The 23,483-nt window shown below is 40.2% G+C and overlaps 1 protein-coding gene and 1 long non-coding RNA gene across 6 annotated transcripts in view; one reads left to right on the top strand and one right to left on the bottom strand.

Moving 5' to 3' along the window:
- PARL (presenilin associated rhomboid like) overlaps positions 1 to 23,483 on the top strand; it is a 53,869-nt gene that overhangs the window by 16,596 nt on the left and 13,790 nt on the right. For all 5 annotated transcript variants that reach the window (XM_077990608.1, XM_077990607.1, XM_077990609.1 and 2 more), the window contains 4 exon segments: positions 232 to 427; positions 1,543 to 1,683; positions 5,436 to 5,484; positions 22,743 to 22,838. In XM_077990608.1, coding sequence (XP_077846734.1) covers positions 232 to 427; positions 1,543 to 1,683; positions 5,436 to 5,484; positions 22,743 to 22,838 — 482 coding nt within the window.
- LOC144339070 (uncharacterized) lies at positions 577 to 2,751 on the bottom strand. The gene is made up of 3 exons (XR_013413726.1): positions 2,500 to 2,751; positions 1,199 to 2,180; positions 577 to 746 (listed from the first exon to the last, which is right to left on the bottom strand). It is a non-coding gene; the product is annotated as an uncharacterized LOC144339070 (long non-coding RNA).

Raw genomic sequence — 23,483 nt, 5'->3', positions numbered from 1 at the left:
AAGTAATAGCCCAAAGTAGTATCTCTGAAGTTGCTGTAGTTTGTGTGTCACCTTTTCCAGAAAGGTTGAATTTTGTGACTTTGATTTCTGTCTGAGAATAGGAGTCTTAGCTGTTTTTGGACTGTAGAGTGAGAAACTGAGATGGTGATGATGCAGGCCTAGTGGAGGTTCATAGAAGTCGATGTTTGCAAGATGCCACTGTGTTTCTCATCTGTTATTTTTGCCCCATAGGTTTAACTTCTTTATTCAGCAAAAATGCGGATTCAGAAAAGCACCCAGGAAGGTTGAACCTCGAAGATCAGACACAGGGACAAGTGGTGAAGCATACAGGAGAAGTGCTTTGATTCCTCCTGTGGAAGAAACAGTCTTTTATCCGTCTCCCTATCCTATAAGGAGTCTCATAAAACCTTTGTTTTTTACTGTTGGGGTAAGAGCTCACTTTGCTAGGAGTTACCTCGCTTGCTACAAATGCAGTGTTAAAGTACTTTGTCCCATTTGGGCTCCCTTAAAGTAAGGACAGGTGGAGGGGGCCTGAGAAGGAGCTGGGCTCATGAAGTCTGATTATAGAGTCTGAATTTTTTTTTTTTTTTTTTTTTTTTTTGAGACGGAGTCTTGCCCTGTCACCCAGGCTGGAGTGCCATGGCGCGATATCGGCTCACTGCAAGCTCTGCCTCCCGGGTTCACACCATTCTCCTGCCTCAGCTTCCTGAGTAGCTGGTACTCCAGGCACCCGCCACCACGCCCGGCTAATTTTTTGTATTTTTAGTAGAGACGGGGTTTCACCATGTTAGCCAGGATGGTCTCGATCTCCTGACCTCGTGATCCACCTGCCTCAGCCTCCCAAAGTGCTGGGATTACAGGAGTGGGCCACTGCGCCCGGCCTAGAGTCTGAATTTAATAATTGCTTTTATTATTAAATTCTGGCTCACTTATATAAGCCCTAGAGAATAAATTTATGGGCCTTATTTGGTACAGCATTTCAAGCAGTGCTAAGTTGGTATTTTCAGTTTTATTTGAGGATTTATAGCTGGAAACAGGCCCCAGGGTATTGTGAAGTTAATAAAATGAGAAACATTAAAATGTCTTTTTTGGCTGGGCACGGTGGCTCATGCCTGTAATCCCAGCACTTCGAGAGGCTGAGGTGGGTGGATCACCTGAGGTCAGGAGTTTGAGACCTCTCTGGCCAACATGGTGAAACCCCATCTCTACTAAAAATAAAAAAATTAGCCAGGCCTAGGGGCAGGTACCTGTAATCCCAGCTACTCGAGAGGCTGAGGCAGGAGAATCACTTGAACCTGGGAGGCAGAGGTTGCGATGAGCCCAGGTTGCACCATTGAAGTGTAGCCTTGGAGACGAGTGAAACTCCATCTCAAAAAAAAAAAAGAAAAAAAAAAGCCCTTTTCACTTACTAGATTTCCCTGTGCCAGGTATTCCCTTCTGTTGGTTTGTAAAAAGCAATGGCAATGAAGTATTGTCCTTGGAAATATGTATAGATCTATTTCCCTCTTAAATCTATTTTGTAACATATCTAATTTTATATAGTTTACAGGCTGTGCATTTGGATCAGCTGCTATTTGGCAATATGAATCACTGAAATCCAGGGTCCAGAGTTATTTTGATGGTATTAAAGCTGATTGGTTGGATAGCATAAGACCACAAAAAGAAGGAGACTTCAGAAAGGAGGTAAAGATAAACACTGCTTTCTTTCTTCTAGTTAATCACAGTTTTAAAAAACTGAAACTTAATAGATGTACATGTTTCCAGTGTACATGGTGCATTCACATAATGTGTAATAATTAAATCTGTGTAATTGAGTATCTGTCACCTTAAACATTTATCTTTATGCTAGGTATATTTGAATTGTTCTCCACTAGATATTTTGAAATACACTATAGGTTATAGTTTACTATAGTTACTCTACTGGTAATAATCCCACGTTTTGAAGCCTGGTTATTTATGAACTGCTTTTAGTTAATGGCAACATCAGATTTATAGATGTCAAATCAGTGCACCTAATTCTTCACAGTAAGTATTTATTACTGTTTTATATGTCTGGTGTTGTACTTAACAGTGTTCCAGAATTCTGTTCCTCTACCCACATGCATCAAAAATCGCCACAGATAGTTGTTAAAAATGTTAATGTTGGCCGGGCGCGGTGGCTCACGCCTGTAATCCCAGCACTTTGGGAGGCCGAAGCGGGCAGATCACAAGGTCAGGAGATCGAGAAGATCCTGGGTAACATGGTGAAACCCTGTCTCCACTAAAAATACAAAAAATTAGCCAGGCATGGCGGCGGGCGCCTGTAGTCCCAGCTACTCAGGAGGCTGAGGCAGGAGAATTGCTTGGACCCAGGAGGCAGAGCTTGCAATGAGCCGAGATCACATCACTGCACTCCAGCCTGGGCGACAGAATGAGACTCCGTCTCAAAAAAGATAAATAAAAAATTGTAAAAAGTTAATATTGGCCGGACACAGTGGCTCAAGTCTATAATCCCAGCACTTTGGGAGGCCAAGGCAGTCAGGAGCTCGAGACCAGCCTGGCCAACATAGTGAAATCTCATCTCTACTAAAATACAAAAATTAGCCAGACGTGGTGGTACACACCTGTGGCCCCAGTTACTCAGGAAGCTGAGGCAGGAGCATTGCCTGAACCCAAGAGGCAGAGGTTGCAGTGAGATGAGATTGTGCCACTGCACTCCAGCTTGGGCGACAGAGCAAGACTTCATCTCCAAAAAAAAAAAAAATAAATAAATGTTAGTAGTTGTTAATGTTTCTGTGTGGAGGATGTCTCAGCTCTACTAAAGTTTAAGGATCTCAGTGGATCTCAGCTCTACTAAAGTTTAAAGGCCACTGTTTTACTTGGATCACCTTGATGGATTGCTTTAGAGCAGCAGTCCCCAAACTTTTTGGCACCAGGGACTGGTTTCGTGCAAGAAAATTTTTCCACAGATCAGGGTTGCAGAGGGGCAGATGGTTATCGGATGAAACTGTTCCACCTCAGATCATTAGGCATTAGATTGTCATAAGGAGCGTGCAACCTAGATCCCTCACATGTGCAGCTCACAGTGGGGTTTGCGTTCCTGTGAGACTCTAATGCAGCCACTGATCTGACAGGAGGCAGAGCTCTGGTGGTAATGCTCTCCCACTGCTCACCTCCTGCTATGTGGCCCAGTTTCTAACAGGCTACAGACCACTAGTGGTCAGCAGCCGGGGTGTTGGGGACCCCGACTTTAGAGTATGTGTTTGAACTGCAGGGAATTTTTCAAAATATATATGCCTTAGGGATAGAGCTAGCAAGTGATTTTTTTTTTTTTTTCTAAGAGACAGGGTCTCACTCTGTCACCTAGGCTTTAGTGCAGTAATGGGATCTTAGCTCACTGAAGCCTCAAACTCCTGGGCCTGAGCAGTCCTTCCGTCTGTCTCCTGAGTAGCTGGGACTACAGGCATGTGCCACCACGCTGGGCCAGTTATTTCATTTTTTGTGGAGACAAGAGTCTCACTTTGTTACCCAGGCTGATCTCAAACTCCTGGCCTCAAGTGATCCTCCCACCTTGGCCTCCCAAAGTGCTGGAATTTCACAAGCGTCAGCCACTGTGCCTGGCCCCAAGAGAAGTTTTAAACGTTTCTCAGTGACATGATATTTACACACCTGTGGTAAATACCTGCTATTAAGTGTCTGTTCGAGATGAAATGCGAAAAAAAAAATATGGAGCTTTTAGAGCTTTTTATTTACTTTATATGCAAGTTGATGGCTCTCTTTCTTCTTAACTGATTTCTTAAAAATGTTTGCTTTCAGATAAAACATATAAATATTTTATTTCTTTTACTCGTCAATACATATTGAACACTGCGATTTTAGTTAATAAGTGTTTTCAGGCCCATTTGGTTTTCAAGCACTTTTGTTTTTTATGACTCATTGCCCTTCCAATCAGGCGAGTGGGTTGATATCTCCTTTACTTTTCCCCTTCCTCGGAACAATGTGATCCCGGCCAGCAAGGGCCTGAGAAGGAAGCCTTGCATTTTCTTTTTACTAATGATGTTTTGAGTTTTCTCTAAGTAGGGAAAGGGATTCATTCCTCCTTGTTTTTCCATGGGCACATTCAAGAAGCATGAGCCCTTTCTGTGTTAGGCTTCATGCCAGAACGGTGGATAATATTTGCAGGTGAAAATGACAATAACTTTGTATTTGAGAAGATAGTAAAACTGACCTATTCCATTATCCTGGATCTCTTACAAAGCTATAGGTTTTCAGCACATGTCTGCACATGAAGTTTTGATATCCAAATGCACCCAAATGGTTCTTGAGAATGGTGAAAAATGATGCAAACAGTATACATAATCTTCATTTAAAGATTGATTTGTTTATAATAGAATTAAATGATAGGTTTAATGTATAAAACCTATGCCCATTAAAGAAGTTAAACAATAAATAAATTTAACATGGAAACATGAAAGTCCTGGGAACCCCTTTCATGCCACTATATATGAAGTAAGATCTGGGAGCTCATACACAGTGTAATTATAATTATAGAAATGGAATTGGCTGGGTGCGGCAGCTTTGTAATCCCAGCACTTTGGGAGGCCGAGATGGGAGGATTGCTTCAGCCCAGGAGTTCAAGACCGGCGTTGGCAACATAGGGGGACCCTGTCTCTTAAAAAGAAAAGAAATGGAATTATACATACTAATCTGTAGTTTCTTTCACCTTGGATTTTTTTAAAATAACAGATTCTGGTTTAATTTCATAGTTAGAATATATTTTTATTTTAAAACTTTAATCATGGAAAATTTCAAGCAGATACAATTGTAGAGAGAATAGTATGATGAATCATCATCCACTTTCAGTGTTCCCCAACACAGGGCCAATTTTTTTTTCATCTATTTCCCTTCTTTTCCCCTTCCCTTTCCACCCTTGTATTATTGTAAAGCAAATTCTAGGCATATTTCATCCATAAAACTTTCAACATATATCCCTGAAAAATTAGGATCCTCCTCTATTTATTAAACTCCAGTACCATTACTGCATCTTTAAAAACGTACAGTTTAGCAGACAATATTCTCAGAATTTTAAAACATAGGACTTTGGTATGAATAATCACTTCCTTGGTACCTGTCTGTATCTGCAAGTGTGCTAGGGGCTTTACATTATTGTTATTCCTTGTGACGACACTGCTAGGTACCTATTATTGTCCCATTTCATGTGTCAGGAAACTGAAGTTTAGAAATAATTGTCTGAGGTTCCAGAGCTATCCAGTGGTTCTTTGTGGAGAATGTGGGCTCCCTGACTATAAAACACATGCCTTTTCCATTCTACCACGTATTTATTTTTACAGAAGAGGAATTCCTCTTTTATGTGTAAGGCATTTTCTTCTGGTTTTTCATTTTTGTAGCCTGAAGTTTCTCCCATATGGTGATACGCAATTTTCCGTCTGTTTTAGATTAACAAGTGGTGGAATAACCTAAGTGATGGCCAGCGGACTGTGACAGGTTTGTGTTAGCTTACACGTTTTAACCATTCAAGGGAAGAGAAATCAAACCAAAAGGTACAGTATGTCACAGGCAATGGCTTTTGTACCATGCTCACCAGTGGTTTAGAAGACAGTCTCTGTACCTATAGGCTAATGTAATAATATATAAAGTGGTGAGGTATAAAGGTTTACATGATACTCTGGGTCAGTTACTTTCTAATTTTGATCTAGTATGATACTGATTGAATGATCAGTTTTGTTGTAGAATTCCAGCTTGTGGAATAGCTTATTATTTATTACTTCCCTTATTAAAGAAACTAATGGAAACATTAAGTACCTTCTATATTAAGAATGCTGTAATACACATTCTGTCCCTACGCGGAGTTGCTTACAGAGTAGTTGTCTCCCTTTTTACAGATAAGGACACCGGCTTTCAGAGAAGGAACTTTTGAAAGTCAAACCGCTAGTAAGCAGTAGAGCTGAGTTTCAAAACCCAAGTCTGTCTCATTCTAAAACCAGTTTTCGCTCTTCTCCCCCATGCTATTTGTAAAACCCTGTTTAAATGTAAGCATGACATGCATGTCACCATGATAACTTTTTTTCTTTGTAAATTGTTCTGGAAAGACAGATCTGGCTTTTCAAGTTAATACCTCTGCAATATTTTATGGACTTAGTTGTTTGAGAAACTTGAAAATAGATTTTTGCCAGGAACAGTGGCTCACACCTGTAATCCCAGAACTTTGGGAGGCCAAGAGGCCAAGGTGGGTAGATCCCTTGAGCTCAGGAGTTCAAGGCCAGCTTGGGCAACATGACGAAACCCCATCTGTAACAAAAATACAAAAAATTAGCTGGGTTTGGTGGTGCATGCCTGTGGTCCCAGCTACTTGGGAGGCTAAAGCAGGAGAATTGCTTGAACCTGGGAGGCAGAGGTTGCAGTGAGCTGTGATCGCACTGTTACACTCCAACCTGGGTGACAGAGGAGACTCAAAAAAAAAATTTTTTTTTTAAAGTTTTTTAACGATTGTGTAGATAGGAAACAATTATTTCTAGAGAATTGCAAAATACTACTTTTGCTCAAATTTCATTAGACTTATTTGGTACTCTTAATTTTCTGTACTTAACATAAGTGGAGAAAGGATGTTTATCTTTCTTCATTCAAACTGTTTATTCTCTCTGGAGGTCTTAATTTTTCTGACTTTATTGGAACCCGATCCAGCTTTCAGGCTTATGGTTCAGACATTGCTTCCTTTAGGAAGTGCTTTCTTTTTTTCCTGAACTCATTGCAGTTTTTATCTTTGATAATACAGTGTGCCTTATATAATTGTATGTGTAACATCCTTGAGAGCAGTGTAAGCATCTGGAGGTCAACAATGACATCTTTAATTTTGTGACAGCACCTAGCATATATCATGTACACAGTAAGGGCACTCAGTTAAAATCTGTTGAGTGAATGAATGTTGAATGGAATCTTAACCAAGGGGTTGAGATTTTTCAGTGTTGCCGTAACTAAGACCGTAGAATTGATAGGTCAATGACATCTTAAATTGATTACTTGAAAGATAGTTCTTTAGTAGCACATCTGTTTCCACTAGATTAATGTACTTTGTTTCCTTGCTTCTTTTATGAAAGTAACGAAACTGGGTGCAGTGGCTTATGCCTGTAATCCCAGCACTTTGGGAGGCCAAGGTGGGCAGATCACCTGAGGTTAGGTCAGCCTAGCCAACATGGTGAAATCCCATCTCTATTAAAAACACAAAAAATTACTGGGCGTGGTGGTGCACGCCTGTTAATCCCAGCTACTAGGGAGGCTGAGGCAGGAGAATCGCTTGAACCCGGAAGGCAGAGGTTGCAGTGAGCTGATATTGCGCCGCTGCACTCCAGCCTGAATGACCGAGCAAGACTCTGTCTCAAAAAAAAAAAAAAAAAAAAAGGAACGAAATTAAGATTTCTTTAGGGTGGCAAGGTTTTGCCTTCACTAGTTTCGAAGCATTTCACTATTAGTTGATACCTCACATTCTTTGAAGATGGTTGTGATTTTATGCCATTTAACATGTGAAGAAGCCTAGCGTAAGAGTTTAAAACCTTTTCTCATGCTTGTGAATACTTTCTTCAAAGAAGCTGGAGGTAATTAAAAATCAGAATTCTTTCCCCCCAGTCTTTTTCTTTTTTGAAATCAAATCAGCCATTTGGCATGAAGAGCATAGCAGTAGAGAGAGATGCTTGTGATCTGTCTTGCAACTTGAATGTAAGCTGCTTTGAACAAGATAAATGTGAATGGTCATGCTTCAGGTCTTAAATCTTTATTGTTAGATTATCCAAGTGACTTTAACCTCAGGAAATGCCCTTTGAACTGTTTTGTGTCACCTCAGACTTTCCTTGTAGGAAATAACTATTCTAGTAATAGTGATTCTAGTTTTACAATGTCTGTAAATGGTGCTTAATCAATTACCTACATATGAGATTCTCAAGAATAAACTGTTTATTTATTATGTCTTGTCTCCTTCCTGGGGTGCCAATTAGTCCAGCTTTCCTTGCTGAGCACTCCTGATTGCTTCTTGTAGACTGCAAAGTGAAGTTGGCTCAGCTCCTGGTTTTAATCAATGATAGATTTATGGAGTGACAGGTCTACTCCGTCCCACTTTCTTTCTTTGGATTGGAGATGTTTTCTGAATGTGGATTTTTTGTTGTTGTTGTTGTTTCATTTTATATTTTGAAAGAACTTGACAAGTTTGACCTAGAGAGTTTTTAAAGCTTTGTGAGACCAGTGTGCTCTCTCTGCTTTGTAGTTTTCATACCCAGACAACGGCAGCATGAAAGCTCTAGTTGGTTAAAGATTTCTCACTACTACACCAAACACTTCATGTAAGTATTCCTTGCTATTGAATCTGTTGAGCTCTTGAATGTGGATGGAAAGATTTTGGATATAGTAAGTTCAGACAGTAAAGTGTTAATCCAAATATACATGGTTTCTGAGTTTCAGATAATGATGGGTATCTCAAATTTATCCATGTCTCTTCGGTTCCTAGGTGTAGATAAGAACAGTCAGATTGTAAGGCATACCTGTAATTTATTTTATTCTTAAGGAGGCATCTGGTGGTGAGGTAAAATACCTCCCTTTCTAGCTGGGTGCAGTGGCTCACGCCTGTAATCCCAGCACTTTGGGAGGCCGAGGTGGATGGATCACCTGAGGTCAGGAGTTGGAGACCAGCCTGGCCAACATGGTGAAACCCCGTCTCTACTAAAAATACAAAATTAGCTGGATGTGGTGGCACATGCCTATAATCCCAGCTACTAGGGAGGCTGAGGCAGGAGAATCACTTGAACTTGGGAGGCAGAGGTTGCAGTGAGCCGAGATCATGCCATTGCACTCCAGCCTGGGCAATAGAGTGAGACTCCGTCTGAAAACAACAACAACAAAAACCTCCCTTTCTTACAGCTGATGCCAGGTTTGGAGTCTGTAGTTTTTGACTGTTCTGTCTCAATCTGTCTGTGCAAATCCCTTTTTAAAGCTATGCTAGGAAACTCGTTTTAATCCTTTTTTTTTTTGGTTTGTTTGAGGATTTTTTTTGGTCTTAATTTTTATTACACAGAAATAATCTCCCCAGGCTTCATATTGCTCTGAAAAAGTGTTTATAAGCCCACTGGGTATTTGTGGAGCAAATGGGGAGTATAAGGTGACATTCTTCAAAGCTAGATTTGTCATCCCTGGTGCTTTTATATTTCAGCTAATTTTCTGTTCTGTTGCCCTGATCTGTCAGCCTTTTAAGCCTGTCCTGGAGGTCCCCGGGCAAGCCCCAGAGAGAATATTTTCTCCTACCTTTCTAGCTTTCAGGGTTGTCTTTGAGGCACTTGCCAGGTTTTCCTGTTAGTTCAAGAGAATGCTGACTTTACTGTATTGAGATTCAGGTAAAGCCACGGGAAAGAATCAGCTAAATTATTATTTTTGATCAAGAAGGAGCGAGGACGGAAAAGGATAGGGAGAGAGATCTCAAGAAAACTGTGCCCTAGTTCCTCTACTAGTGTATTTTTTGTCAGCATCAAAGTTTAGTCGCTACTACTCTCTAGTCTTTGACCCCTTGCCCCAACTTCTAAAGTCTATTCTTTTTTCTTTGCTGTTCTGTTTCTACCAGGCTTATTCTTTTTCATTTCGGTTCTCTCTCTCCTTGTACATTTTCAAGGTTTTGAACTGTCTTCCCAGACTAAGGCCTCCTTGTCTATTCTGATGTTGCTGGTAAGGTAACGTTTTCCTTGGTCTTATAGCCCATCTTTATCTTTTAATCAGTCACTGTTTTTCTGTAACCCCTAACTCCTGACTTCCCAGTCTGCAAACAAGTTATTTTTGGAGAAGAATAGCAAAATTAATCCTTGAGTGCCAACCATACTTCAAGTATCATGCTATGTGCTTTACATGCATTTATATTATTATTAATCATCATAAGAACCCTGTTAGTGGTATCCTCATTTCTCAGATGGGGCAAGGAGCCGTCAAATAACTGAGATCACACAGCTAGAACTGGGTGGATTCGGGAATCAAATCCACTTCATATTTCAGAGTATAGGCTTATTATGTCCTTTCACTTTCTAGAATAGCAAACCACCACTAATTACCTTTCTGATAAACCACACTGCCTCCCCCTGTCAAGTATCTGGGTGCTGATTCACAGCACAAATTGCAGCAGATTGTTCCAGAGTAGCAGCCTGGTACCCAGGGAGGAAGGGGAGCCCTTTTTGACTGCCTAGACTAGATTTTGTCATTGTAAAAGGAATAAATATGCATGGTAACAGATGAAAATTGGAATAAAGGATACATAAAGTGAAAAATAAGTCTTTCTCTCACTCTCAACTTCCAGTTCTGCACTTTCCCTTTCCCATAATAACCATTGCATGTTTAGTTACTTGTGTGTTCTTCCAAGGCATCTATTTATGTATAGGCATTTATATCTATCTGTGGTTTAACACAAAAATAGTAACATGCAATACATACTCTTCTGCACCATGATTTTTTTTTCACTTAATATTTTAAAGAACATTCTATATCAGTACAAGTAGGTCTGTTACATTCTTTTTAATATTTTATTGAGGTATAATATACACAGAAGAATGTGAATATGTCAAATGTACAACTCAACTAATTAATTTTCACAAGCTGAGCACATCCATGTAACCAGCACCCGGATTGATAAATGGAAATTACCAGCACGCCAGGCTTTTTTGTTTGTTTTGGTTTGTTTTGAGACAGCATCTCACTTGTCACTAAGGCTGGAGTGCAGTGGCATGATCACGGCTCACTGCAGCCTCAACCTCCCAAGGCTGGTCTTGAACTCCTGGACTCAAGTGGTCCTCCTGCGTTGGCCTTCCAGATTGCTGGGATTACAGATGTGAACCACTGTGCCTGGCCAGCATATTCTTTTTAATGACATTATAGTATTCCATGTAACTGAATATTATTTAACAAATCTTTTATTAATAGATATTTATGTGGTTTTTAGTCTTCTGCTTCTAGAAGTATTACTGCGGTGAATTGCCTTACATACAGATCTCTGTACCTTGTACAAGTATATTTTTAGGATAAGTTACTGGAAATAGAATTGCTGGGTCAAAGAATATGTACATTTAAAATTTTGTGTATTGCAAAGTTGTCTTAAAAGAAGTTGTGTACCATTTTAAATGTCCTCCAACAATGTACAGAGTATAAATACGTCAGATTGATTTCTAAAAGTTGCCCACCGGGAAGGTTAGATATTCTCATCTGCAGGGAGAGTACAGAGAAATAACAACCCTTTTTTGTGGTTAGCAATTATAAGGGCCTTTGCCTCCCTCATTGTGAATTTGCCCTTTCTGTTTACCCGTATTAGTTTCAAACTTTCTGTCTCTATCCCAGTGGGAGGATGGAAGATGGACAGTCTCTCTGGGTTTCTTCTTGATTCCAGGTAGCTGTGGACCCAGTCCTTAATTAGTTTGGTGGATACTACCTAGGAAAAGAAATGATAGCCACTGTGTGAGGCCAACAGGTTGATCTTTACACCTGCCTGGTTCCCAGAGAACCTGAGGTAAGGATGGCTTGAGCCCAGTTCTTTGGCTGCTGTGGATGTACATGCTTGTCAGTGTCTGGACTGGCCGGGTCTGGGTCGATATAGTAGCCCCTTCAGATAAAGGAGCTGTGGAGGTGTGACTTGGCCCACCCAGAAACAGAGGGGATCTGTGAGTAGCTATTAGACCCCAAGTGGTATGGTAAGTCCTTTATAGGAAAATGAGAAAAAAGGGGTTATACTACCTTTCTTGGGCTGAGGAGGAAAATAACCTGAGGTCATTGAACCAAGTAATGCTTTCCAAATCAGTGCATCTGCCTTTTTAAAAATTAAGATATAATTCACATATAAAATTCACCATTTAAAGCAGGGGTTCCCAACCCTGGGCCAAGGACTGGTACCGGAACCGGGCTGCACAGCAGGAGATGAGCGGCAGGGGAACGAGTGAAACTTCATTTATGTTTTTTTTCCTTTGTTTTTTTGTTTATTTTTTTGAGACAGAGTCTTGCTCTGTTGCCCAGGCTAGAGTATAGTGGTGCGATCTTGGCTCACTGCGATCTCTGCCTCCCGCATTCAAGTGATTCTCCTGCCTTAGCCTCCCAAGTAGCTGGGATTACCGGCACCTGCCACCACATGTGGCTAACTTTTGTATTTTTAGTAGAGACAGAGTTTCACCATGTTGACCAGGCTGGGATCTAGGTTGTGTACTCCTTATAAGAATCTAATGCCTGATGATCTGTCCCTGTCTGTCATCACACCCAGACGGGACCATCTGGTTGCAGGAAAACAAGCTCAGGGCTCCCACTGATTCTACATTATGATAAGTTGTGTAATTACTTCATTATATATTATGATATAATAGAAATAAAGTGCAGAATAAATGTAATGCATCTGAATCATCCCAAAACCATCCCCCTACTCCTGGTCTATGGAAAAATTGTCTAACACAAAACTGGTCCTTGGTGCCAAAAAGGTTGGGGACCACTGATTTAAAGTATACAATTGGCTGAGTGTGGTGGCTCACACTTGGAATTCTACCACTTAGGAGGCCGAGGTCAGAGGATTGTTTGAGTCTAGACCAGCCTGGGCAACATGGTGAGACCTCCCACACCTCTCTAAAAATAATAACAAATAAAAATAGAAAGCCAAAGTAAATTCAGTGGTGTTTATTATATTTAAAAGGCTGTGCAACTATCATCATTATCTAATCCCAGGGCCCTTTCATTATCCCAAAAAGAAACCCCATTCCCGTTAGCAGTCACTCCTCCATTCCTTCCTTCCCCTCAGCCTTAGGCAGCTATCAAGCTGCTTTCTTCAGGGACTTTCCTGTTCTGGAGATTTCATATACATCAAGTCACATAATGTGTAGCCTTTGGTGTCTGTTTCTTTCACGTAGCATAATTTTTTAAGGTTCACTCATGTTGCAGTATATATCATCAGTACTTCTGTTTCTTTTTATGGCCAAATAATGTTTCAGTGTATGGATATATTACATTTGTTTATTCCTTCATCAGTTGATGGGCATTTGAGTTGTTTCCGTTCTTCAGCTATTAATAATGCTGCTATGAACTTTCATGTGCACGTTTTTGTGTGGACACATGTTTTCATTTCTCGGTATATAGCCAGGAATGGAATTGCTGGGTCATGTGGTAACTCTTTTTTTTTTTCCTTAATTGTAAAAAAATAAATAACATGAAATATACCATCTTAATCATTTTTAAGCATATAGGTCAATCGAGTTCAGTATATTCACATTTTTGTAAAACCAATCTCTAGAACTTCTTCATTTTGCATATCTGAAACTCTCTACTCATTAAACAGTATGTCCCCTTTTTCTCCTCCCTTCAGCCCTTGATAACCACCATCCTTCTTCCTTTTTCTATGCATTTGACTACTTTAGATACCTCATGCAAGTAGAATCATAAAATTCTTGGTTTTTTGGACTGGCTTATTTCACTTAGCATCATGTCCACAAGGTTTATCCATGTTGGAGCACGTGACAGTATTTACTTCCTTTTTTAAGGCTGAATAATACTTTATTTTGTGTGTATATCACATTTTATTTATCCATTCACCTATTAATGGACGTTTGAGTTATTTCTACCTCTTGTTATTGTGAATAATGCTGCTATGAAAATGGGTGTGCAGATATCTCTTTGAGACCGACCATGCATTCAATTCTTTTTTTTTTTTTTTGACATGGAATCTTGCTCTTGCACAGGCTGGAGTGCAGTGGCATGATCTCAGCTCACTGCAAGCTCCACCTCCCAGGTTCAAGCAATTCTCCTGTCTCAGCCTACCAAGTCGCTGGGACTACAGGCTCATGCCACCACACCTGGCTAATTTATTTATTTATTTTTTTAGTAGAGACAAGGTTTCACCATATTGGTCAGGCTGGTCTCGAACTCCTGACCTTGAGGTGATCCACCTGCCTCAGCCTCCCAAAGTGCTGGGATTACAGGTGTGAGCCACCATGGCTGGCCTGTTTTCCTTTTTTTGAAATTTGATGATAGCCGTCCTAATGGGTATAGTTTTAATTTCTATGTTTGAAGGGGTGGCCTGCCCCTCCACACATGTGGGCGTTTCTCGTTAGGTGGAACGAGAGACTTGAGAAAAGAAATGAGACACAGAGACAAAGTATAGAGAAAGAAAAAGTGGGCCCAGGGAACCAGCGCTCGGCATACCGAGGGCCCACGCCAGCTCCGGTCTCTGAGTTCCCTTAGTATTTATTGATAATTATCTTTACCATCTTAGAAAAAGGGAAGTGACAAGATAATAGGATCATTGTAGGGAGAGGGTCAGCAGTAAGACATATGAATAAAGAGCTCTGTGACATGAATAAGTTTAAGGAAAAGTGCTGTGCCTTGATATGCATATGCAAACATCTTCATAAACTTTTTTAGTGCATAAAGAGCAGCATTGCGCTAGCAAGTCCCACCTTTCGCCCTAAGGTGGTTTTCTTGTTTCTCAGTAAACAGAACATACAATCGGGTTTTACACTGAGATGTTCCATTGCCCGGGGACGGGCAGGAGACAGATGCTTTTCTCTATCTCAGCTGTCAAGGCTTCTTTTCCTCTTACACTAGTCCTTCTCAGCACAGACCCTTCACGGGTGTCAGGCTAGGGGATGATCAGGTCTTTCTCTTCCCACGAGGCCATATTTCAGACTATCACATGGGGAGAAACCTTGGACAATACCTAGCTTTCCTAGGCAGAGGTCCCTGCGACCTTTGGCAGTGTACGCCCTTTGGCAGTGTACGTGTCCCTGGGTACTTGAGATTAAGAGAATGCTGATGACTTTTAACCAGCATACTGCCTTCAGGCACTTGTTTAACAAAGCACATCCTGCACAGCCCAAAATCCATTAAACCTTGAGTCACCACAGCACATGTCTCTTGCAAGGACAAGGTTGGGGGTAGGGTCACAGATTAACAGCATCTCAGATACAGAACAAAATGGAGTCTCTTGTGTCTACTTCTTTCTATATAGACACAGTAACAGTCTGATCTTTCTTTTCCCCACAGATTTTGCTAGTGATTAGTAATGGTGAGCATCTTTTCATGTGCTTATTGGGTATTTGTATATCTTCTCTGGAGAACTTTCTATTTACTTCCTTTGCCCATTTTTACATTGGGCTGTTGAGCTTTTTATATATTCTGGATATTAATCCCTTATCAGATATGATTTGCACATTTTCTTCCATTTTGTTGCCTTTATTATATCCATCCTGGTGAGTGTAAAGGGATATCAGTGTGGTTTTGATTTGCCTTTCCTTAATGAGTAACGAACATCTTTTCATGTCCTGTTGTATATTTAGTCTTCTTCGGAGAAATGCCTGTTTCTCCAAATGTTTTCCTCATTTAAAAATAGCTATTTGTCTTTTTGTTGAGTTGTAAAAGTTATTTATATATTTTGGAGACTAGACCCTTATTAAGAGATACGATTCACAAGTATTTTTCCCATTCTGTGAGTTGTCTTATCACTTTCTTCATAGTGTTTTCCAAAGCATAAACATTCTAATTTTGCTGAAGTTCATTTTATCTATTTTTTCCTTTGTTGATTGTACTTTTAAGTGTCATGTCAAGGAAACTGTGACCTAATTCAAGGTCACAAAGATGTGTACCTGTGTTTTCTTCTAAGAGCTTCAAAATTTTAGCTCTTCAATTTAGACATTTGATTACTTCTGAGTTAATGTTTGTATTTGGTTTGAGGTAGGGGTCCAAACTCATTCTTTTGCTTATGGATATCCACTTTTCTGAGCACCATTTTTGACGAGACCAATCTTTCCACCATTGGATTTTTTTGGAACCTTAGTGAAAAACCAGTTGACCATAATCATATGGGGTGTATTTCCGGACTCTCAGTTCTGTCCATTGATTTATATATCTGTCCTTATTCTAGTACTACATTGTCTTTATTCCTGTAGGTTTGTGTTGTAAATTCTGAAACTATGAATTGTGAGTCTTCCAACTGTGTTAATGTGAAATATTACGTTGATTTTTCATATGTTGAACCCAACTGGCATTCCTGTGACAAATTCCACTTGGTCATGATTTATAATCCTTTTTATATATGGCTGGATTTGGTTTGCCAAAATTTTCTTGAGGATTTTTGCATCTGTTTTCATAAAGGGATATTGATAGTTTTTTTGTGATGTCTTTGGTTTTGATACGAAGGTGATACTGGCTACATAGAATGAGTTGGAAAATGTTCCTTCCTCTTCTATTTTTTGAAAGAGTTAGAGAAGGATTGGTGTTAATTCTCCTTTATATTTGGTAGAATTTCCCAGTTGTAGTAAGTTGAATAGTGTGCTTCCCCAAAATTTGTGTCCACCTAGAACCACAGAATGTTACTTTACTTGAAATAGCAGCTTTGCAGATTTGATTAGTTACAGAGAGATCATATTACATTAGGATGTACCTTAATCCATTGACTCATGTTTTTATAAGAAGAGGAGAGGACAAAGAAAGATACAGAAAACAAAACCAAAGAGATGGTGGCAAAGATTGGAGTGATGCACCTAGAAGCCAAACAACGCCAAGAATTGTCGGGAGCCACCAGAAGCTAGGAAGAGGGAAGGAAGGACACTTCCCTAGAGCCTTCAAAAGGAAGCATGGCCCTGCTGACACTTCACACCTTGGTTTCTGACTTCTAGCTTCCAGAACTGGAAGAGAATAGATTTTTGTTGTTTTAAGCCACCAAGTTTGTGTTACAACAGCTGTAGGAAACGCAAATACTAGTGAAGCCAATGAGAAACATAGGCACCTAACACCTTATCTGGCTCTGGACTTTTCTTTGTGGTAAGTTTTTTAAATTATTAGTTCAGTCTCTGTATTTATTCTTGGTCTGTTCAGATTTTCTATTTCTTCAAGTCAGTTTTAGTAGTTGGTGTCTTTCTAGGAATTTTAAATTTCATCTAAATTATTCTCATTTGTTGGTATATAATTGTTCATTGTATTTTGTAGTAATTCTGATTTCTGTAAGGTTGGTAGTAACATTCTGCTTTCATTCCTGATTTTAGTAATTTGTTTTTATTTTTCCTTTTATTTTTTAGCAAATCTCAGACCTGTATGACATGACTTTAGTAATTTGAGTCTTTTTTTCTTTGTCACTGTAGCTAAAAGTTTGTCAATTTTATCGATCATTTCAAACAGATCCAACTTTTGTATTTATTAATTTTGCTTTTTTTTTAAATTCATTTACCTATTTTCTTCATTCTTTCCTTCTCCTTGCTTTGGTTTTAGTTTGCTCTTCTCTTTACACTTTCTTAAGGTGAAAAGTTAGGTTATTGAGTTGCGATCTCCTTTTTTAATGTGGACATTTCATAGCACCACTTTTGTTGCATCCTATAAATTTTGGCATATTGTATTTTTGTTTTCATTCATCTCAGTTTCCTAGTTGCCCTTGTGATTTCTTCTTTGAACCATTGGTTATTTAGGAGTTTGTTAATTTCCACATACTGGTGAATTTTCTGAGTTTATTTCTGTATTGATTTGTAATTTCATTCCACGTGATCAGAGGGCGTACTTTGTATAATTTAGTGTTCTAGTTTAAGTTTATTGAGAATTGTTTTGTGACTGAACATATCCTAGAATATGCTGCACGTGCACTTGAGAAGAATGTATATTCTGCTTTTGTTGGATGGTGTGTTTATAGGTGTCTGTTAAGTCAAGTTGTTTTATAGAGTTGCTCAAGTCTTCTACTTCCTTGCTAATCATTTAATTAATCTCTCTATTATTGTAAATGGAGTTCTGAAGTCTCCAGCTATTATTGTTGAGTTGTTTTTCCCTTCAGTTCTGTCCTTTTCTTCATGTCTTTTGAGATTCTTTTGTTAGGTGCGTGTTTCTAATTGTTATTTCTTGATGAATTGACCTTTTCATCATTGTATAATATCCTTCTTTTTCTCTAGCAATGAATTTTGTCTTGAGGTCTATTTTATCTTACTATGCGTGTGGCCTTCTAGGGTCCAGGAATATGTTGGAGGTTTTCAAAGTTTCTATGGAAATCTTATTCCCCTGCTTTTCCTCTTAAGATTTTTGATTAGTCTCTTACTTGCCTCCATGTGTTATCCAGCATCTCAGGCAGTCTGAAACTTAAAACACTTACCTGTCATTGTTTTTGACAAACACCCTCTGTGAAAAGTTTTTTTTTTTTTTTTTTTTTGAGACGGAGTCTCGCTCTGCCGCCCAGGCTGGAGTGCAGTGGCCAGATCTCGGCTCACTGCAAGCTCCGCCTCCCAGGTTCACGCCATTCTCCTGCCTCAGCCTCCCGAGTATCTGGGACTACAGGCGCCCGCCACCTCGCCCGGCTAGTTTTTTGTATTTTTTAGTAGAGACGGGGTTTCACCGTGTCAGCCAGGATGGTCTCGATCTCCTGACCTCATGATCCGCCCGTCTCGGCCTCCCAAAGTGCTGGGATTACAGGCTTGAGCCACCGTGCCCGGCCCGTGAAAAGTTTTGTACTTGGGGAGCTCCCAGTCAGGTTAAACAGCCTTGAAAGTGGGTCTTACATGGAATCAACAGCCAGGTCAAATAATGACAATTCTTTGGGAATGAGGCTTTGAAAGAGCTCCAGCTCCATTCTACCAGCTACCTCGGTTTTTAAGACTACCTTGTAACTAGAGAACGGGGGATTGGACTAGGCCAAGTTAGAATGCTGCAAAGCTTTGGAAGGCCGAGGCGGGCGGATCATGAGGTCAGGAGATCAAGACCATCCTGGCTGACATGGTGAAATCCCGTCTCTACTGAAAATACAAAAAATTAGCCAAGTGTGGTGGCGGGCACCTGTAGTTCCAGCTACTCGGGAGGCTGAGGCAGGAGAATGGCAAAATGCTGTAAAGCTAGCTGTTTTGAGATTCAGCTGTTTTTCTTAAGTAAATACGCCCTGGTTTGCTATAAGCCTTTGATTAGTTTCCAGAGTTCTGAAAAAGTTGATTCTGACATTTTTTGCCAGTTCTTTCATTGCTCTTATGAAGGAGAGTTTTCAGAGATCCTTATTTTGTTACTTTTTCACTGATGTAGTCCAGTGCATTACACAGGTGTGAGGATAGGCACTAGGACAGCAGCAGCCTTCCTGAATCAGTAGTGCCAAGCTTGTCCAAGAGTTACCATAGAGTCAGGAAGAAGCAGATGAGATCCCTCCTAAGTGGAGATATACAAAACTTAAGCCCTTCTATTTCTCAGAGGAGGAGAGAGGAGGAAACCATTATTCTTTGATCATTTGCATACTAGGTGCATGTACTATCTTATTTAAGCCCCACTACAACCTTTATGAGGTAGGAGGTATTAGCCTTATTTTACAAATGAGGGAATAAAGTGCCATAGGCCACAAAACTGCTAAGTGACATACTTAGGATTCAGACCTGAAAAGGCCATTCTCTTTTCACCATGTTTTCCATTTATTGGTTCGTCACTGTGTGACTGCTACATTTAATCATGTTTTCTCATTTCATCATCACTCAACCCTTTTTTTTCCTTTTTATTTATTTATTTATTTTTGAGACAGGGTCTCCCTCTGTCGCCCAGACGAGTACAGTGGCGCAATTTTGTCTCACTGCATACTTGACTTCCTGGTTTCCTTAGCCTCCCAAATAGCTGGGACCCAAGCATGTGCCACCATGCCCAGCTGATTTTGTTCATTTTTTTGGAAAGAGGAGGTCTCACTATGTTGCCCAGGCTGGTCTCAAACTTCTAGGCTCAAGGGATGGATCCTTCTGCCTGGACCTCCCAGAGTGCTAGGATTATAGGCATGAGCCACCACACCCGGCCCATTCAACCCTTTCAGGTAGATTTTATTATCCTCATTTTATAGAAGAGGAAACAAGCTGAGAGGTTAGGCCTCTTCCTGAGGTTATAATGTAAGTAGGACAGAGTCACTTCTGCTGGACTCCTTCACCCATACTTTTAGCCAAAATGCAGTACTGCCTCAGTAGGCCTAGGATTGCCACAAATCCTCTCATTCTTCTCTGCTTCTGGGGACTAGCATATGCTCTTTCCCAGTAAGGAAGCCATTTTTATGTGGTGTGTGAAGTCCTAGAGTGACCAAGGTCAAAATAAATCCTCCTGGCTCCCCATGTCTTGGTGTATAGTAGAAAGAGCACTAGATTTTCTGGCTTGGCCACTGAATTTGACTGGCAACTTGTACCTTTTACAGCCTCAGTTTTTCTCATCTATAATTGGCCTTCAGAATAGGGTTTACAAAGAAGAAAGTATGTGCATTTCACTTTTCTTATTTCTTTTAAATTTGTTAAATGTGTCTTATGATGAATTTATAGTGGTTCACGTACATAATTTGCTAATAAGTATACATACATGGGATGTGTCTCTTACTAATGGATGGTGTTTACTAATGGGGTGCCTCATGAAAGCAGTTTGATGACCACTGGCTTATGAAGTAAGGGATTTTGGCTACAGTCTGTTTCAGTGCCAGTACTCCATAATTTATCAGAAAAGCTTCTTGCATTTGGATTGAAAACTTAGCAGTGTTAACTCTTTGTCCACTGTTAACCTTGATGTCTTTGGTTATCTTCCCCCACTTTTTTGGTTTTGAGACAGAGTTTTGTTCTTGTTGCCCAGGTTGGAGTGCAATGGCGTGATCTCGACTCACTGCAACCTCTGCCTCCTGGGTTCACTCCTGCCTCAGTGTCCCGGGTAACCGGGGCTACAGGCATGTACCACCACGCCTGGCTAATTTTGTATTATTAGTAGAGACGAGGTTTTTCCATGCTGGTCAGGCTGATCTCGAACTCCCAACCTCAGGTGATCCGTCTGCCTCAGCCTCCCAAAGTGCTGCTGGGATTACAGGTGTGAGCCACCGCGCCTGGCCTTTATCTTTCTTTTTTTTTTTTTTTCATGTATTTTCCTTTATTGTAATCACTTTATCCAGAGACATACCCTCCTCTTGACAGTGCTGTGGTACCTGTGATTTCCAGAAGCTGTGTGTGCTGTGTATCAGTGGTTTGAGGAAGTTGCCCATGGAATTGACAGTGGAAGCAGAGTAGTCGTTCGTTGCCATTTTTCAGCCTAGCAGGCAGGATCAGGGCCCCCATTTTGCTCGCTTTGCCTTGAACCACAATTAGAGTAAAACACCAAAGCCCTGACAGATCATGATCTTGGCAATTCGATCTTTATGATCATGGCCAGACTATTCTCAGGTCTTCTTTACCCTAAGATATTTAATCACTGAGTATGACAACCTAGACCTAAGCGTGCACTCTGCATAGTAAAGATGATTAACTCTCCCAGAGGAAACTAAAGAATCCTGGGCAACACGAATCACTGCTCTTCCTGCAGGATAACCCTCCCAAGACTCCAGTCCCTCTGAGGAGGCTCTGCCTGCCTACCCTTCCCAGGGTTCCAGGCTCCACACTGGGAGGTGCACACAGTGCTTTTCGCTCTTCATTGCCTGGTGTATGATCCCTTTTCCCATCTTTGCATAAATGCTGTCCCTCTCACCATCTTTAAAAGAGTTCTGGGTAATTATTTACCAAAGATGGTATAATGGCTGTCACAGTCCCCACTAGTGAGACATCTGATACAACTGATGGAATCAGTTCAACAAAATGCAATAAAATTTTATTTAATGTACTACAGAGAAAGAAAAAATGCTACCAATTAAGCTATCACATACCACCAATTATAAGATGCATCCTGATTTCAGATATTAAAATGAGAAAAATGTCTTAAGATCTGTGAAAAATGTAGCTTCCTTTCCCACCTCTCAAGTGGGAGAGCAAAAACTGGACAGACTAGAAATGCCAGGGGCTAGCTGAGAGCCTTACAGAATGAGCAAGTGCAGAAGCCACAGGTAACACCGAGACGTAGCAGCTGCCAGGGACTAGACAAAGAATATTTTCTAAAGTAAATCCTCTTACCAGAATGTTATTGAAATCAGTCCTTACTGGCATTGAAGAAGGTGAAAGTGCTACTTGCCTGTTGCTTACAGAGACTGGAGGAATAAAATTGTTTAAATTATTTTAATTCAACAAGTAGATGAATACCTGCTATGTGAAGGAGTTGTGGCAATTCATAAAATTAATATATTTTTTAAAGTTTGTAGTTTTCAAGAATAACTTAATTTCTTATCTAAAATCTAACAAGTTAATTCTATTATCAAATAAACCTCAATGTCATAGTAGTACTAACAACATCAACACTTACAGAAAAAGGAAAGTCACCCAACTCCCACATGTAAACAGACTTCAGAAGCAGTTGCAGAGTGTTTCTAAATTATCCCTGAATTCCTATCACATGAGTATTTTTCTCAAACATGTTGACCTTCACCTACACAGATGACTCACATATGTTTCCATAAGCCGGCAGTAAGTTTAAGAAGCATACCATGCCCTGAGGAAAAAGGAGTAATGTTAGCTTTTCTACTCTTGGCCAAAGAACCTAATTTTATATATTACTTCTGTCTTTGGTTTGGCTATTATAGACAATAAATTATTGATCTGATTATTATTGAGAAGAGTAAACTGTTCTAAAGAAGTAAAATACGGATCTAGGGAAAGGAAGTTAGCTCCTAGAGCATTTGCGATTTCTCAGGAATTCTGTGACTTTACCAACCCTAGGCAGTGCTGATACTTTAAAAGCATTGATTTCACTTGGTTTTTTTTAGCTCACCCCCATCCCCCAAGTATACAGTACTCTTACATAATTGTGGAAGAGATCTTACAAGGCGGTAATTTAGATAAGACTTTTTTGCTTTTATTTTTAACCTCCCTAAATTATAAATATTTATTTTGTAGGTATTATAGCTGCAAATGTCCTTGTATTCTGTTTATGGAGAGTACCTTCTCTGCAGCGGACAATGATCAGATATTTCACATCGAATCCAGCCTCAAGTAAGTCGGACTTGTTTGATTTTATTTTAAGGTAGAAATAATATGAAAGAAATATGCTTTAGTTAATGAAAGTGCTGTAAAAAAGATGAGTTGCCTATCGATAGCTACAAGCAAAATGCAGAGGACAGGCTGTAAGCTCCTTCATTGAGGACTGGGACCTCATCTCTCTTTTTCTTTTTCTTTTTCTTTTTTTGAGACAGAGTCTTGCTCTGTTGCCCAGGCTAGAGTACAGTGGTGCAATCTCAGCTCACTGCAACCTCCGCCTCCGAGGTTCAAGTGATTCTCCTGCCTTAGCCTCCCTAGTAGCTGGGATTACAGGTGCCCGCCACCACACCCAACTAGTTTTTGTATTTTTAATAGAGACAGGGTTTCACCATGTTGGACAGGCTGTTCTTGAACACCCGACCTCAGGTGATCCGCCCAGCTCAGCCTCCAAAAGTGCTGGGATTACAGGCATGAGCCACTGTGCCCAGCCTCATCTCTCTCAATGTAATATCCTAGATACCTAAAATGAACCTCACCCATAGCAAATATTTAAATATTTTTTGACAAATTATATTTGTCAAAAAGAAGAGCCTATTCTTTTTTTTTTTGAGATAGAGTCTAGCTCTGTCGCCAGGCTGGAGTGCAGTGGGGGCAATCTTG

This window comes from Macaca mulatta, chromosome 2 (genome assembly GCF_049350105.2).
Source record: "Macaca mulatta isolate MMU2019108-1 chromosome 2, T2T-MMU8v2.0, whole genome shotgun sequence".
NCBI classification, from domain to species: Eukaryota; Metazoa; Chordata; class Mammalia; order Primates; family Cercopithecidae; genus Macaca; species Macaca mulatta.
This window is presented reverse-complemented; position numbering and strand designations above follow the sequence as displayed.